The sequence below is a fragment of the Equus asinus genome, chromosome 7, assembly GCF_041296235.1.
Source record: "Equus asinus isolate D_3611 breed Donkey chromosome 7, EquAss-T2T_v2, whole genome shotgun sequence".
Classification (NCBI taxonomy): domain Eukaryota; kingdom Metazoa; phylum Chordata; class Mammalia; order Perissodactyla; family Equidae; genus Equus; species Equus asinus.
The window spans coordinates 18,461,760-18,476,686 of NC_091796.1; the positions used below are offsets into that span (position 1 = coordinate 18,461,760).

Here is a 14,927-nt window from a genome sequence, read left to right on the forward strand (position 1 = left end):
AGGAACGGACTCATGGCTTCTATGAGTGTTGCATAAAAGTCATTCTCAAATCTAATAAAAAGACAAATGGGTAAGAATAGAGGTGCATCCCATTAAGCTTAAGCCGTGTGCTTTGGGGAGACTTTAGCGATGTTTTTAACGGTTTAAACTTTAGGGAGACTAAGGAAATGAACATACTATACACCTGCAGGCGTTTAACCCTCTGAACCAACTAAGGTGATCCATTCACGAAGAAGTGTTAAATCAGACAATCCATAATACTTGATGTAGAAAATGTTCCAGCTTCCATAATTCTTTATTAAATATTTGACAAGTTGCATCACTTCTTTACAACGACTTCATTTTGTCACATTACTCTCTGCTGTCAGGAAAACAATCTACAATTTCTTTTTAGATCTCTCAAAAAGAAAATGAAAAGCAAAAAGGATTTGTTCTTAAACAAAACTTTTCCCGTGTGTATCAAATTCAACCATATTTTAAAGCTATTTTGATTGTGAAAATGAGCAGTATCCATAAGTGGTCTTTAAAAAATTTCAAAGTTGTTTGGTTGTTGATCACTGTATCAAATAGTACATGGCTTTATATCACTAGGTGGGTTTATAATAAAAAGTTATGAAACATTGAGAATTCATTTGGAATGCTTGAAACTCTTTTCACCTTAAAAGTCACTGTTTTTTTTTTTTTCATGTTTCATTTGATAATAGATCCTGAATTAAGAAATGACAGCAAATTAACATCATCTTCCTGGGGTTCTCTCAGGCTCTGAGGGTGAGAATTCTCAGGATACAGCTTGGAGAAAACTGTAGAAGGGATTAAGCTCTCACTCCCTTTCGAAACCAGATTACACAAGGTGTAAAAATGCTATACAAATATACACATATATATTTGGACAGCATAGGTACGTATATATGTATATATATTACATACGTAGTAATAAAGGAAGAACGAAGTCACGCAAAATTAACATGAAGGAAACCGTGACAATCTAGGTGAAATTAGTCTGAGTAAGAGGGGCGAACTGGCTTATAGAGGGACACGATGTCTGTAGGCGCGGTCATGGTCATGAGAAAGGCTTTCGATGCACTGATACACGGTTGAGAATGCAGTACACAGAGGTCTGTAGCCAACGTGTTAGATTCCTGTCGTTACTCCTTACAAACATAAAACCAACCAACAAAAAGACAGGCATTTTAAACATGCGGTGCTTTGCGCGTAACATCGTTAACGAAGGACAGGTGTTTACTGAGAGGTCTTCTTGGAAAATTTCATACAACTGAAAGCTATCCTTTTCTATACAACATTATATGAGCTCACATCTCTAATGCTACAGCCTTGTCTCTGACACATTGGAAACAGTCTGGGGTGGGTGTGGGGGGTGTGCGTATGCAAGTGTATATACATTGTTCATTAAGGCGTAGATAAATTGAAAAAAGTGGTCCAAAGTACATCACATTTTCTTCCCAGTTTTAAAATCTAAAGTACAAAGTGAAGTTTATAAGGATTTTTTAAAACACATCTGAGACCTGAAGGTGGCAGTTTTGATGTGACTTCTCAGGGTGTCCCCCAAAGCCTGAATGAGACAGAGGTAGTGCGTGACCTCCCGGGGGTCAGGAAGGGAGCAGGCCGGGCAGTTACCCTGCACAGCTGCACCCCCTACTGGCAAGGCAGAAAATGATACCAGACAGCCTGTCCCCTCTGCTCCCTGTCAGTACGGGCCTGCAGAGTCCCGGTGAGGACAGAGGCAAAGAAAGAGGACAGCACAGTGGGGAGGGGCTCGAGAACTGACTAACCCGGGCTCTCTCTCTAGAATTTACAATTTCAGAGGTGAGATACAAAACTTAGGAAAATACCAGAGTCAAGCGTTAAACATTCAGTAACTGTTAGAACAATCAGTAATTTGCTGCATATGAATTTGGCTTTCAAAACAGACAATCTGACGAGATCAAACAGCAATGGTACACATTGTCCATTTAACAGTGTGAGATGTAGAAAAGGGGCTCAAATATTTTGCAAACTATTTCTCAGAATCTGTCACTGCATCCTTCTGTGGGAGGAATCATCGTGTCAGGTTGCTTTACAGTGTTTGTCATCTGACCTTAGGGACTATCTACATCAGCTACCAAAGGGCCTTGGGATCAAAAATCAAAGAAGCATCTTACATTCTTGTGATCTGGCAGAGGACTGGTTACAGGAAAGTAAATAATGGAAAATGTTTCAAAGGAAAAAGGAAAAGAGCATTGAAGCTGCAAACAACTTTAAAACAGACCAATGCCGCCCTGTTTCCCGCTCCAGGGGCAGCAGGAGGATTCACGGCACACGACCCGGAGCTGATCCCACTGGGGGACTCTCCACATTCATCCTCAGGCCAACAAAGGCAGGAACAGAAATGCCCGGGACCGACAGGTGCGTGTGATAACTGATGTCAAAAGGCCTTCAAGATGCAGTATGTCAGCTCTGGAACTTATTTCTTCATCTCATGACCAACTAGCCCACAATGTCTACAACTTCTTCAGGGAACTAAAGAAAGTGGATTCAGGTAATTTCTAAGAAAACAGAGGCTATAAAGACCCTGGACTTTGGAGTGGCACTGCTGCGAAAGACAACTAGAATAGGGGACACCGCCCTTCTCCCCCAGGCCTGCTGACCGGAGCGGGCGGAGGCTCAAGGAATGGCCCAGCAGTCTGCTCTCACGCAGAGCATTTTCTTTACTGTCATCCGTAGTCACGTCAGAGTGGTCATTAGGATTTAGAGAAAACAAGACAGATGACTATTTTAGACAAAGAGTGAAATACCAAGCAAGAATTGCTGAGAACTAGGGAATCTTATTTGGATTTTAAAAACAAAACCAAAAACAACCGCCGAACCCAGCACTGTATGGCTGCCACTGAAATCAGATATTAAGGGGGAGATGAACCGAACTGTCATTCACAGTTACTGCCTTCCAAGTATTCACAGGGGTATATTTCGAGAATTCTTATCAGTTCCTGGATTAGAAATTATCTTAGAACGGTTTTTCTTGCATATTTTAATACTTTGCCTAATTTGCATTTAGTGAACATTCCGATTTTTGGAATATACAGTTTACAAAATGTCAGAAGAATCTCAGTTCTTAGACAAGAATCGGCAGACTCCTCCCCTATAATTCCAGGATCCCTCTGAGAACCCACCCAAGCGTGCTGCTCGCTCAGGCTGTGCCACGAGTTCAGGAAGAAAGCCGACTCGGGACGAGAAGGGGCTACAAGAACGGGGTTTTTTGCCACTGAGGCATCTGTTCTACTGACGGAAGGGAAAAAAATCCCACCAACAGATAAGAATAACGAGCAATATAGTTTTTTCTAATTACTCACCATCTAACTTTTCCGATCACTATTCTATTTTTAAATCGACATGAAAAGGGACCCAATCCCCAGTCCTGCGGAAATCTACCCACTTTCAGACACCACCGACCTCTGTAGCCCTTTGGACAACTCGCTTATAACCACACACGTTCTGTGACTTCTCACCAGCCACCCAGGGCTGGGTACGAATGAATTTCTTATACCAAAAGGTCCTTCTTACCTAACAGATGGAGGCCCTGAAACCACAATTTTTTGTCTTATCTACAACTGGCAAGAGATCAGATCTCGAGAGTCCTGGCCGGCCACAACACGGTCTAGGACGACACGTTAGAAAGGGCAGCGGGGGCTGAACTCCCATGCTGCCTCAGGTGCTCTCTCAAAACACGACAGAACTCTGCAACGGAGACTCACAAGAGGGAAAGAATCGAACTGCACAGATACTCTCCATCCCCCGCCACTACCAGAGTAACAGCCTGACCGCAGTGGCAGAGCATCTTCCCTCTGTAATCTAGCACACAACAGACACAACTCAGGCAGTACACAGTATCGAAGCATGCAACATGTCATAGGTAACAAAACCCAGTTAGGTTAAGTGTATATTAAATTAATCTTTGTAGTTGAGTAGAAATCACAGAACAATTGGTGAGGACAGGTCTGTAGGCTCAGCTTTACATCCAGATTTTATACACCAGCAGCCAGATTCACAATTGATAGATATTGCACCGGAAAGATGTGTGCAGGAAGAAGAAATCATCATCACATTTAATGTCTATGATAAAAAAACAAAACATAAACAAAACCAGATATGACCTCCATGTAGTACATAAAGTGCCTTCAGAATTGGTGCAGTTAGAACAAAAATTGGTTATTTAGCTACCATTAGCAAACGCGTACGAAGAAGAGACTAAACAGATCTGGTTTCCACAGTTTCAAATCAAGCCGTGCCAAGTTTCATTCAAACGTCTCTACTACGAACAGCGAAGAGGAAAATAGAAGAAAAGAAGGACTGTACAGCATCAGGAAGGGCTAAGTATTTCTCTGACGAGAAATGACAGTCAACCCTGTCTCAAATGTGTTCTAGCACACGTAATCACGGCTAAGGAATAATGGCGGGATTCCTCCAAGTCAACACAAAATTTGTCATGCTATGTTACAATTCTCTCAGCCTGCAGCTATTATGCTAAATTTGTACAAAAAAATGTAACATCCAGTTTGTTTTCACTCTGAGTATGGAAAAAAATGATCATTATGCCTAATGTTATGTTTTAAATACTCTCAAAGTACTTGTCTGTAGAAGGTTTTTGGACAAAAATCGGTCTTCCAATTCTAATAAAGTTGAGGGCAGGGTGTCAAAGTACTTCAAAAATAAAAACGTCACTGACATTAAACCTGGTATGAAATTCAAATACAAAAAAAATATGTTCACTTTTCCAAGTACATGAGACATCTTTAATCGTAATGAAATAAAATCTGAAAATCGGTCTAAATCATTTTAAAAAGTAAACATGAGTTGTAATACTATACCTGTAGAGTGATTAATTCCATTCATTGTCATTATAAAGTATGTAAAATATTTATTAAGGGCTTTGCCTACAGAGGCACAACATAAATAGAAGAAGTCCTCCTGAAATGTAATTAGTGTACACATCAACCAGTTGATAATTTGCGGTGGAAAACGCAGGCACGCGACCCAGGACTGGGTTCCACGTGTGAACCTGGGCAAGTCACGGGTGGAGGCTCTGCTCCAGGAGCCGCCTGTGCAACCGCTCTTCTGCCACTGTCTCTGCAAAGTCTGTCAGGCAAATGCAAAGGTGCAAGCGGGACTTGCTCGATGAACAACCACCGGAGGCCGGGGGCGCTTAATCCACCCCCTCGAATCCTTGAGCATTCTCCACGGCCATGAGAAGCTTCTCTCGTAAATCTTCAAAGGTTTCATATGGAGGTAAGTCAAGGCGATTAAAGCTGCAAAAGTAACACAAAGTTTGGGTAAAACGCCATCAGTATGACCCGTTAGTTACGACAGCATTTCCTAGATTTGGCTAAGGGGGCATTTGGAGTTTGAGCAAGAGGATGTAAAAGTCTGAACCACCTATTTGGATTATCATACAAGAAATTCCTGCCATGAGCCTGTCTACACCAAACAGGCCATATAACCTACAGAGGAGAGGAAAGAATTTCTAACAGTCCATAAAACCTATTACAGCCAGAGGTGGATCCTGGAAAAATGCTGCTGGGGAAGGAGACACGAAAGGCAAGTAACTGACACACATTCCAAGATTTCAAAACCCTGGAAACACCCAGACCTCAGGCACGAGGAGCTATGGAGGAGGCGAGGCTGTGCTGCTCCTAAGGCCCTCACTTATTCTACGGCAGGCTCTGAGCCGGAGCTTTCCCAGGTAATAACTCACCTTGTTTTCACCACAGGCCTGTGAGCCAGGGGATGTCTTCTCCGTCCTGGAGATGCGAGTGGAGCACTGAGAGGGACCATGTGCCCGAGCTCACCCTGGGAGCACGGCACACTCATGACCGCACCCCGGGCTGCCTGTGGCTCCAGAACCCCAATGCTAAGCTCCCTCCCCTAACCAAAGTCAGGCAAGTAATCGACATTTGGAGGGAAAAGCTGCATTTATGAAAAGGCACTAAAAACCTGGAGGCTTTGGCTGGAGTGTTATCACCCTGGTCACAGAGAGGCCCTCAGACAAATGACGGCCTTCGTGAGCAACGGAGCCTACTTGTCTATGAGACCAAGTTCAAATTCTGGCTCTGCCACTTGCCAGCTGTGTGACCTTGGGTAAGATACTTCACTCTCTGAATCTGTCTGCTCTTCTGTGAAATGGGGACACTGCTTCCAGGGTGCTGGGAAGATCTAATGAGAACAGGTGTAGTGTGTGCCTAGAACTCAGCACGCGCCCAAAGATGGTGACAATGGTTATCATTCACTCGCCGTTTACTGAGCGCCCTCAGTGGGTGCGAGGAGTTTGAGCCCCTGTCACAGAATGAATGCATGTGGGGTGGAGTGCTGCGTGTACCTGTCATGAACATGGCTATCCACCCTTGCCACAGCTAAGGACGATTTAAAGAGCTGACGTCCATGGAGCCAGTCAGCATTGTGAAGTACTTTTCAGCCATTACCTCCGTCAATCCCAGCAATCACCCTGTATGGTAGGTAACGCTTCATCTCTACTTTAGAGGAGGAATTCGAGGCACAGAGAGGTTAGGTAACTTGCCCAAGGTCGCAGAGTAAGCAGCAGAGCCAGGATTCAGACCTAGGCTGGCTCCAAAGCACGGCACTAACCATTGCTTGTGCTATGTCGGCATTTAAAACCTCCCCCTCAGGGCCTTGCCCTATGGTTCCAAGTAGGAGCAGAACAACTTCCTGTGTTCTAAAAGCTAACGATTATCAGCAGCAGGACGACACAGACACATGTCCGTGGAAGGCCCTTTAACAAGTCTACCCTGTTTAATAAGACACACTGAGCTCTCAGATTTTTTAAGTCACTAAACATAAAACACATAACAGAGAGTACCACTGTGCTTCTCAAACTGGAGTTCTCAGAAACCCAGGAAGCCTAAAAGAAGTCTAAAAGTCATCTTCAACTTTTTGTTCTCCCTTTGATGTCGATTATTAATGATAATGACCTCAATTCTTATTTTCCCAGTGATAAGGACGGAACTCCACTTTTTCAGCCTGCACTTAGAAGAGCCTTTCACAGCAGGAGGCTTTATCCCACAGTCCAGGGCCTGCGGTCCCGTGGGGTCTGGAGACGTGTGCCCAAGGATCTGAGAGCATCTTTCCTTTGATGTGACCCACTTCTTACAACTGTTGTGCCAATTATATGAGTAAATGCACACCGAGTGCTTCGGATGGTGCCTGACCACGCTAAGTGCTTAATCACGTTGGTTACCTTTACTTCTGAGGGTGGGGGACAGGGTTTGGGGGTCAGGGGTCAGGCTCTGGCTGTGTGACCTCATTATCCTCAGGGGGCTTCAGCTTCCTCACGTGGAAGATGCGTGGGCCGACTGAGATTATTTTCAGAGTGTACCTGAAACAGCAGGCAGGTCTGAGACTCTTAGCAAAGTATAATTTTAAATATCCAGGCAGTGGCCTTTGAGACAACAATGAAATGAAGCCCTTTAAATATCAGACACTCAAATAATTACACCTGAGAGGTTTATGAAAAATATCCTTCAGAAAGAACCAGATTTACCAAGTCTTGCTTCCCTGGTAAATCAGGTTTTTATTACAAAGCTTAATTGTGTATTTTACATTTTTATAAAACATAGAAGAAATTAGACATATATATAGCTAAATGTGATTGCAGAGCAGTTGCTGTGAGGCAGCCAGCAAGGTTCCCATTTCCTACATTGCAGTGCAATCGGGGCCGGGAGGGAGGAAAGACGGGCAGCAGAGACAACAGAGGGAGCCCCAGCCCTCCGGGCCAGTGCTGCTGGCAGCCAGCACTCCTCCTCGGCAGGCGCAGCTAGTCTGGAAGAGCATCCTTAGGAAACCCTTTGGTTGCTTTATTTCTATGACACACAGAGAAGGAAAGAGGCTTAGGTAAGAGCCAGCTGGGTTGCTTTCCTCCGGTAGGCGACCGTTGTCCTTCTTGGGGAAAAGTAGTTATAACCTAAGCTGTCTGCCAGAACCTCCTGGGGAGCTCCGAAAATCCCACTGCCCATGCCACACACCAGACCAACCAGGTCCAAATCTCTAGGGGCAAGACTTTGGCATCAGTAGTTTTTTTTTTTTTTTAAACTCTCTAGGTGGTTCCGATGGGCAGCCAGGGTTGAGAACCACTGAATTTGGAGGCCTTATCTGGGCAGCTTCCTATTTTAGTTGTGGCTGAAGCATGTGAACTCCGAAACAGAAGAAAAGTTCAACAGTAAGTATCTGTCCACAGGGTCACAGAGGGACATGGCTGAACACCCCATTACCTGCTTCTCTTTGAAGAGTCTAAAAAGAAAGCGGCCTGGATCATCAGAGGTGGTAGATCCAGTGTAGAGGTTAGGGGGCAGATTCCAATCCTGGCAGACCTGAGTTCAAATCCTGATTTGGAAATCTGGCCTGGGTGATCACGGGCAAGCTTCCTAAGAGCCCGTGGGAAGGACGAGGTCACCGTAAGGGCTGACCCACATGAGACGGTTGTGCCCGATAACTTAGCTCTAACTCCTATTTGTCATCATTAGCCTATGAATCAGCAGCCCTGGGGCCCAGCTCCACGCTGGCTATCACAACCCAGGAAACCACAGCTGACTCTGAGCCTGTTGGAATAAAAGCTCCGAATTACCAAAAACATTCTCTCCTTGAATAAAGGCGGAGAATCACAGACAGTGACTGCTCTGGAGAGTCGCCAATTTTAGCTGGAGTCAGCTTGCTTCCAGGGCTCCGACAGGCAAGGACCATATTCATTCCCTTCAGAGTTATATGAATGGTAAAATGGGAAAAGACTTTCTTTCCAGCGAGGTGAGGGAATCAAACAGAAGCAAAAAACCCTCTCACAGCCATTTCTCACAAATCTGCTCCACGAGAATTCTCTCCCAGCTGGGGCTCTGTGGTCAGCGAGGCATTTCCTGCAAGGACTGCTCAGTTGCACTGGGCAGAGCAGGGTGGCCAAAGTGGGTTTTAGCAGCCCTTGCTGCTCATGAGGACGGAGGGCTCTGCGGCTCACTATTCCTAAGAGCAAGAAATAAAACCCTGCGGGGGAAACCAACTCGAGGGCTGTGGGAGCTTGGATGAGCAAGAGCTCCAGGAGCTGCTAAGAAACTCTTCAGAGAAGCCGAGCCCCCTCCTTGTCGCCCTGCCACACCCACCCCTGTCTCCGCAGGCCAGGCAGTGGTCCTTCAACGGTCCTCTTACACTCCTCCAGCCACAATCACATTGTTACTAAATTCCAGAGACTTATGGGTTACTGACAGCCACAGAAGGCCTTTTAAAAACAATGTTTCTACAGGGAATTTTATCCCAAGTTCTAAACTAATTTAAGGTTGGAGTAAAAACCCAATCTGTTTAGAGTTTGGAAGTTGTCATATCCACACATGGTGAATAAATAGTGAAAGCTCTGCTTCCTAGAATATTAGGGAAGGATGGGGTTTGCAGGAGGAATTCCCGAGAGCATGGAGGGTTTAACCCTTTAGTGCCCAGCATACTGGGTCCATTCAAATCTTGGTTAAGGCTTCATCAGCATTCCTGTACAATTTATACGTCTTCTCCGGCATCACTGACATCCGCACTCTAGCCTACCTATGGGCAGCAACGTAGGATTGATTCCACAGCCTCTAGCCCAGCACCATAGACAGCTAAGCATTTAAAACACTGTTTGCTGACAACAGTGTGTGTTTGTCACTTACCATGTGTGAGCTCTGGGCAGTTTCTCAGGACTCCCCCATTGCTCTATTGTAAACAGCTGAGGACCATTGGAACCTGGACAAAAAAGAAAAATTAACGCTCCGAGTTCTCAGGGCGGGAGACCAAAGCTAAGGTGTGACTTAAGAAAAGGGAAGGAGGTGGGCAGGGCACACCTCGAGCTGAGCCCTGAGACACCCTCTTCAAGTGCTACGTGACATTTAAGATTTCACGTTGGGGGAAACAAGAGGCCTGCACAACCTCGCAGCAGACCCGGCATCACCTTCTGTGCGGAATCGTGCCAGGTTTAACATACAACGACGTACGGAAGTGCAGACAGCCCTAGCCTTTCAGCTGAACCCTGGAAGTTGAAATTTAAAACCACTTTTGGGCAAAGAAAAAAGAAACGTGACCCTTCATATACAGAGCAGAAAGAGTGATGTCTTTAATCTACAGCAAGCACTGCGTAATTGTGCCTCCTGCAGATGAACAGTCATTTAAATGTTCAGTTTATAACCATACAGGTGATTCTGCAAAATCTAGTTTTTAGACACATACCAAAAAAACAAAACAAAACAGAGAAAAAAGAGAAGACCAACCTTATGGCTCTCTGTACAAAAACATCCCCCCATGTCCCTCGTAAAGGTGAGTCCACGCACAGCCTGGGTAGCCGCACATCCCCTTTCTCTACACGAGGGACACCCACGGGGCTCTGTACAGTGCCCTCGTGCAGAGGCCTGGTAGGCAGCCTTCTCGGGACACAGCTGACGCCTGGCTAGAAGCTCCCAGGAGAACTGAATCTAAGGGTGTCCTGCTCACCATAAAGTTCGGCAAATCCATTCATCGGTACTCGCGACGTCCCAGTGACAAACTGCAGTAACCGGATGCGCTTCTCAGCGTCCATCAGCAGCACAGCCTATGAACAGAGGCAGAAGGTCATCATGCCCCCCACGTGACAGGCAGCACATGCTGCTGTAACGCAGACGGGAAAAACTTAATCTTATTTATATTGCAATGTAAGACCTAGACAGTTGACTCTGAAAGCTTGAGTCGTCGTCTTTTTTTTTTTTTTACGGCCACCCCAATATTGGCCTCTCTCATCTTAGAGAGCAAGAGATGTCAATGTCTCTTTCTTCTTCTGCCAATAGATCAAAATAAATGATATAAAAAGCAAAACGTTCACTGGCACAAAGCTCGTGTTTCTGTGTGCGAGGCTGCCGGCCCCAAGCCCATTATAAACATACAGTGCTGGAGAAATGTCAAGACCAGGGGCCCGGGGAAATGAGGTGGGATTTCCAATTGCAGACAAGTTCTCTAAAGACAACATTTCATAAATAGAAAGAAAAACTAGAACTAAGGATAGGCCTCTAAAATAATCTGTGTATCTTACATATCTGAATTCTTACAAATACTGAGTTGGCTTTACTGGGAGTGTTACTTGACCTATTGTATAAAAAAAAAAAAAAAAGAAATCCAAAATCAAAGCTGGGCGAGACTTGGACCAGGATTCGATGATTCTGTTTTTTTCTTTCTCTCTCTCTATACTTCCGCTGACACTTGGAATATTATTAATAATGGACATTTAGAAATTTAAAAAATGTATATGAGTTCTTATTTCTGTAAGTAAACAATCAGCCTTTTTTCCTGTAATTGTTCTTTCATAGCCAGTTTGCCACTGCTCCCTTGGACCCACTCAATCATATTTCACTTTTCTCTCCTAAGCTAAACAGAAAATAAACATTGGCTCTAGGATACTGAATCAAATGTTATTTGCATCTATCTTTGACTGAAAGATACAGAGATGAAAATGTTTATTGGAATTAACAAAAAAAAAATTGGGAAAATGATTTTTTAACCAAAAATGGCAGCTTGGAAAAGTCAGCCCCAAAGCATGATTTCGCCCTGAAAAGCCTGCCGCTCTTACTAACAGTTTGGAGGACTAGTTCCAACTCTTGATTCCAACTGCCTCCTTTTCAGAATCATCCTACGGAAGGGGTTCCTCGAACAAAAGCCACTGTCATCAGGTGGTCAAGGAAGGGCAGCGTGCTGGGGAAAGGGGGAGCCTTAGTCAAGGGCAGTTGCCCAGTTGAGTTACAGAAAACAGCAGGAAGGGCTGCTTCTAGCTCAGTTTGCCTCTTCTCTCCCCCAGCAGCCCAAGTACGAACAGAGCCCCAACCTGCCGCAGCCAGCCTAAAGCAGGACACAGGACGGGCAGGACAGAGCCCTCGGGCCTGGCCTGGGTGGAGGAAACAGGGACTGAGCCCCGGGAGCCCTGGCCTTACCTTCCAGAACCATTGAATCACAGGGTGGTTTGGGCAGTAGCCGTTCTTGTAAATAGAATGCTGTCTCCAGTCATTGACGTCCACATCGCCAAGGCCACACATCAGCAACTAGGAAGGAGATGAACCAGATGTAAACAGGGCACGATGGCCTTCTCTCAATGCCAGCACCTTGTCACGAGCAAACACATGAAGGGGAGTGTGTGTTCCACATTTTACCTGCCACCGCACACCAATCACAGAGACAGTGCAGATCACGAGGGGAAGCTGATTCTGACACCTGTACAGGCCACAACACTTCATACTGGAAATTACAACTCCACAGCAATCATCCTCTCGAGCTCTCTAACCCGAGCACAGTGCTCACAGAGCTTCTACACTCCACTTACATCTGCTCGTTGCCCTGGCCGATTTCCCTTCTGGGAGGTCATTTGTCTCAATATTTGAAAATACCTTCCCACCCACAAGAGAATTCGTGCGTTATGGCAGCAAGAACTCATCTCCCCCAGATCCATCAACCCAGGCAAGGGCAAATCACCCCATCCGTCCACAGGCCTGTGGATGCAGACCTGCACTGACGAAATAACTGGCTCTCTCACTTACCAGTTAGTCTTAGGTCTACTTTTCTTATTACCTAATCCTCCAACAGGGAAGGTTTCCTATGGACAAAGGAATGATATTCTGGCAAAGGTAGCAGAGTAAAATGGAGGGAAAACTAAACCGGAAGCCTGAAAACTGGACTCCCAGGCCTAACGGTGCCAAAGCCTCGTCGGATAAACCTGTGAGGCCACTAACTTCTCCCTTCCTCAGTTGCCCACCTGTCAAAGGCAAGGCTTCCACTATATGTTTTCTATGCCATCATCTACCTTGAATTTTCCATTTTAGGATAAAAGAAGAGAAAGCCAGTCTATGGGAAATGCTTCACTGGATGTGACTTGGACAAACGGATAACTGAGTCCCAGCAACAGCTTCTCAAAAGACGCAGCGTTCCTCCTGCTGCTTCTCTCAACACAAGAAAGAGGGAGAGATTCCTCTGCTTTTTAAACTGCTAGTTCTCCCCTATGTCAACACAAAGCTGAAATAATCTAATCTTAAACTAGCTCCTGCTTGGCCACATCCAGTTCACTGGGACAACTGTTCCACCGTCCCCTGGAGACCCTTAACTCATCCCCTGGCCAAGTCCTCGTCCGCTGTCACGGGGGGCGTGGAGAGCAGGTGCAGGACACTCAGCCAGCCCCACCCTGTGATCAGGGTGCTGTCACCCCACTGGCCACCACAGTCCTGGCTCTACTGGGAGCAGGAGTTTTCCTCCCCTGGTGTGCAGACCGTGAACCCTCCTCAGCCCAGGGGACCCCTACTCGTCTGCGGGGTCCCAGCACCGCCCCTCCTGGACAAGGAATTGAAGGTGACCACTTTGCTATTCCCCATTCCCAGACTGACATATGAGCCCCTTCAGAGATAGGTAGTAGAATTCAGTTAAGCTTACTCCCTTGGACATTAAGGATCAGAAAATACTAAAATATCATTTGTGAAGTAATGAGAGACTCTTTGAAAAAATCTATTTTACACAAGATGTTTGCAATACTAACCTCTAGCTCATTTTCATCAAAAATTTTAATCAAATCAATAGGAAGCAGTTCTGTGAATCCCTGAAAGAAAAAAAAAAACCCTAAACACTTTTTTCCTTGTAAGAGGCACATTTTACAGGAGAAACAAATTTTTTTTCGTTATCCAGGAAAAATAAGTTCTTTACTGATGATTTATATATCAGTGACAGTATCCGGTAATTGTAGTTCCAATAAAAACAGCATAGTCATAATATAAAGATTCTGAAAAACAGTAGAATCTAGAAGGTGCAGGTACCTGAGTAATTTTTGAAACCCTAAGAAAACACGGGTTACTGTGGGCAGGCAGATTCCAAAAGCCATTTATGACACACTACTGTGAGTCAGTGTGTCCTAAAACGTACAGGCCACAGACGTGCGAGAGGATGCATTTAAAAAGAAGGCACATAGATGAAACACAAAGGAGGCAGTGTGATCCAGCAGAGGAGAGACTGGGAGGCACCCTGCTCTAGTTCCCAGGTTATCATCACCTAGTGGAGTCATCTAGGACGAGACTCTGCCACTGGGCCTGGCATGTGGCTGGGTCTCTGAAAGTGTGCTCGTCTGGGGCGGGGCCCAGATCTGCTTCCCGGGTTTCTTAAGTAAATAAAGTACGAAGCTTGCTGTTCTCAAGTGTGTCCTAACTTACTTTCTGCCCCGAGTCCCTGAATTGTTTTGAGTGTTCTGTTTGGGCGAGGGCTTACACACCACGTGGAGTGACAAGCTGGGGTAAGCTACGAAAGCATTGCCCAATAGGAACTCTGCATCAGTTCAGTGGAAATTTATAATGTGCACTTGGGGCTGGGGTTCCTGTGTTCTCTTTCAAGTAACTAATAGACATTATCAAGATTTAAAAAGGAATTTCAGTTTTGGTCAAAGTGAACCATTTATTAAAATGATGAATCCCCTCACCTTCTGTTAGGGGACTCTCATGGGGAACCTGGGAGCACCACTGACATTAAATACTTGGATCTGAGAAGCACCTGTTCCACCCTTTAAGAGGGTGAAAGTTGGCACAAGGTGGCTTGGTATAGCATAAAAACCCAGCTTAAGCAGGTGTGTTTTACCTGCACGTGCACAGGAGAGAAGTCTGTGAGGAACTACTCAGAGCCAGAGGGAAGGGCAGGACAGAAGGGGAAGGCACCGTTACTAGGGAGGGACGGCATGACTGGAACGGCCTTTTATACTGTTCACCCCCAGTCCTCCCACTTCCTAGAACCTGTCACTGCAGCAAAAGGCAGAGATGCGCCTCCCAGCCTCCCCTTGGGTACCGCCGGGCAGTGCAAGACAGCGGGTCCAGCCTCTGCGGGGGAACCTGCCCCTCCGGATCAAGTCTGTCCCAAGTTCTCTTACAGTCATGGCA

General features: G+C 45.6%; 1 protein-coding gene across 24 annotated transcripts in view; it reads right to left on the bottom strand.

Moving 5' to 3' along the window:
* Positions 1-261: 261 nt before the first annotated feature.
* NEDD4L (NEDD4 like E3 ubiquitin protein ligase) overlaps positions 262-14,927 on the bottom strand; it is a 340,623-nt gene continuing 325,957 nt past the window's right edge. For all 24 annotated transcript variants that reach the window (XM_070512961.1, XM_070512959.1, XM_014859035.3 and 21 more), the window contains 5 exons: positions 13,550-13,609; positions 11,964-12,071; positions 10,501-10,597; positions 9,687-9,759; positions 262-5,300 (listed from right to left, as the gene is read on the bottom strand). In XM_070512961.1, the coding sequence (XP_070369062.1) occupies positions 5,198-5,300; positions 9,687-9,759; positions 10,501-10,597; positions 11,964-12,071; positions 13,550-13,609 (441 nt within the window). In that variant the 3' untranslated portion in view covers positions 262-5,197. The remainder of the gene's footprint in view (positions 5,301-9,686; positions 9,760-10,500; positions 10,598-11,963; positions 12,072-13,549; positions 13,610-14,927) is intronic.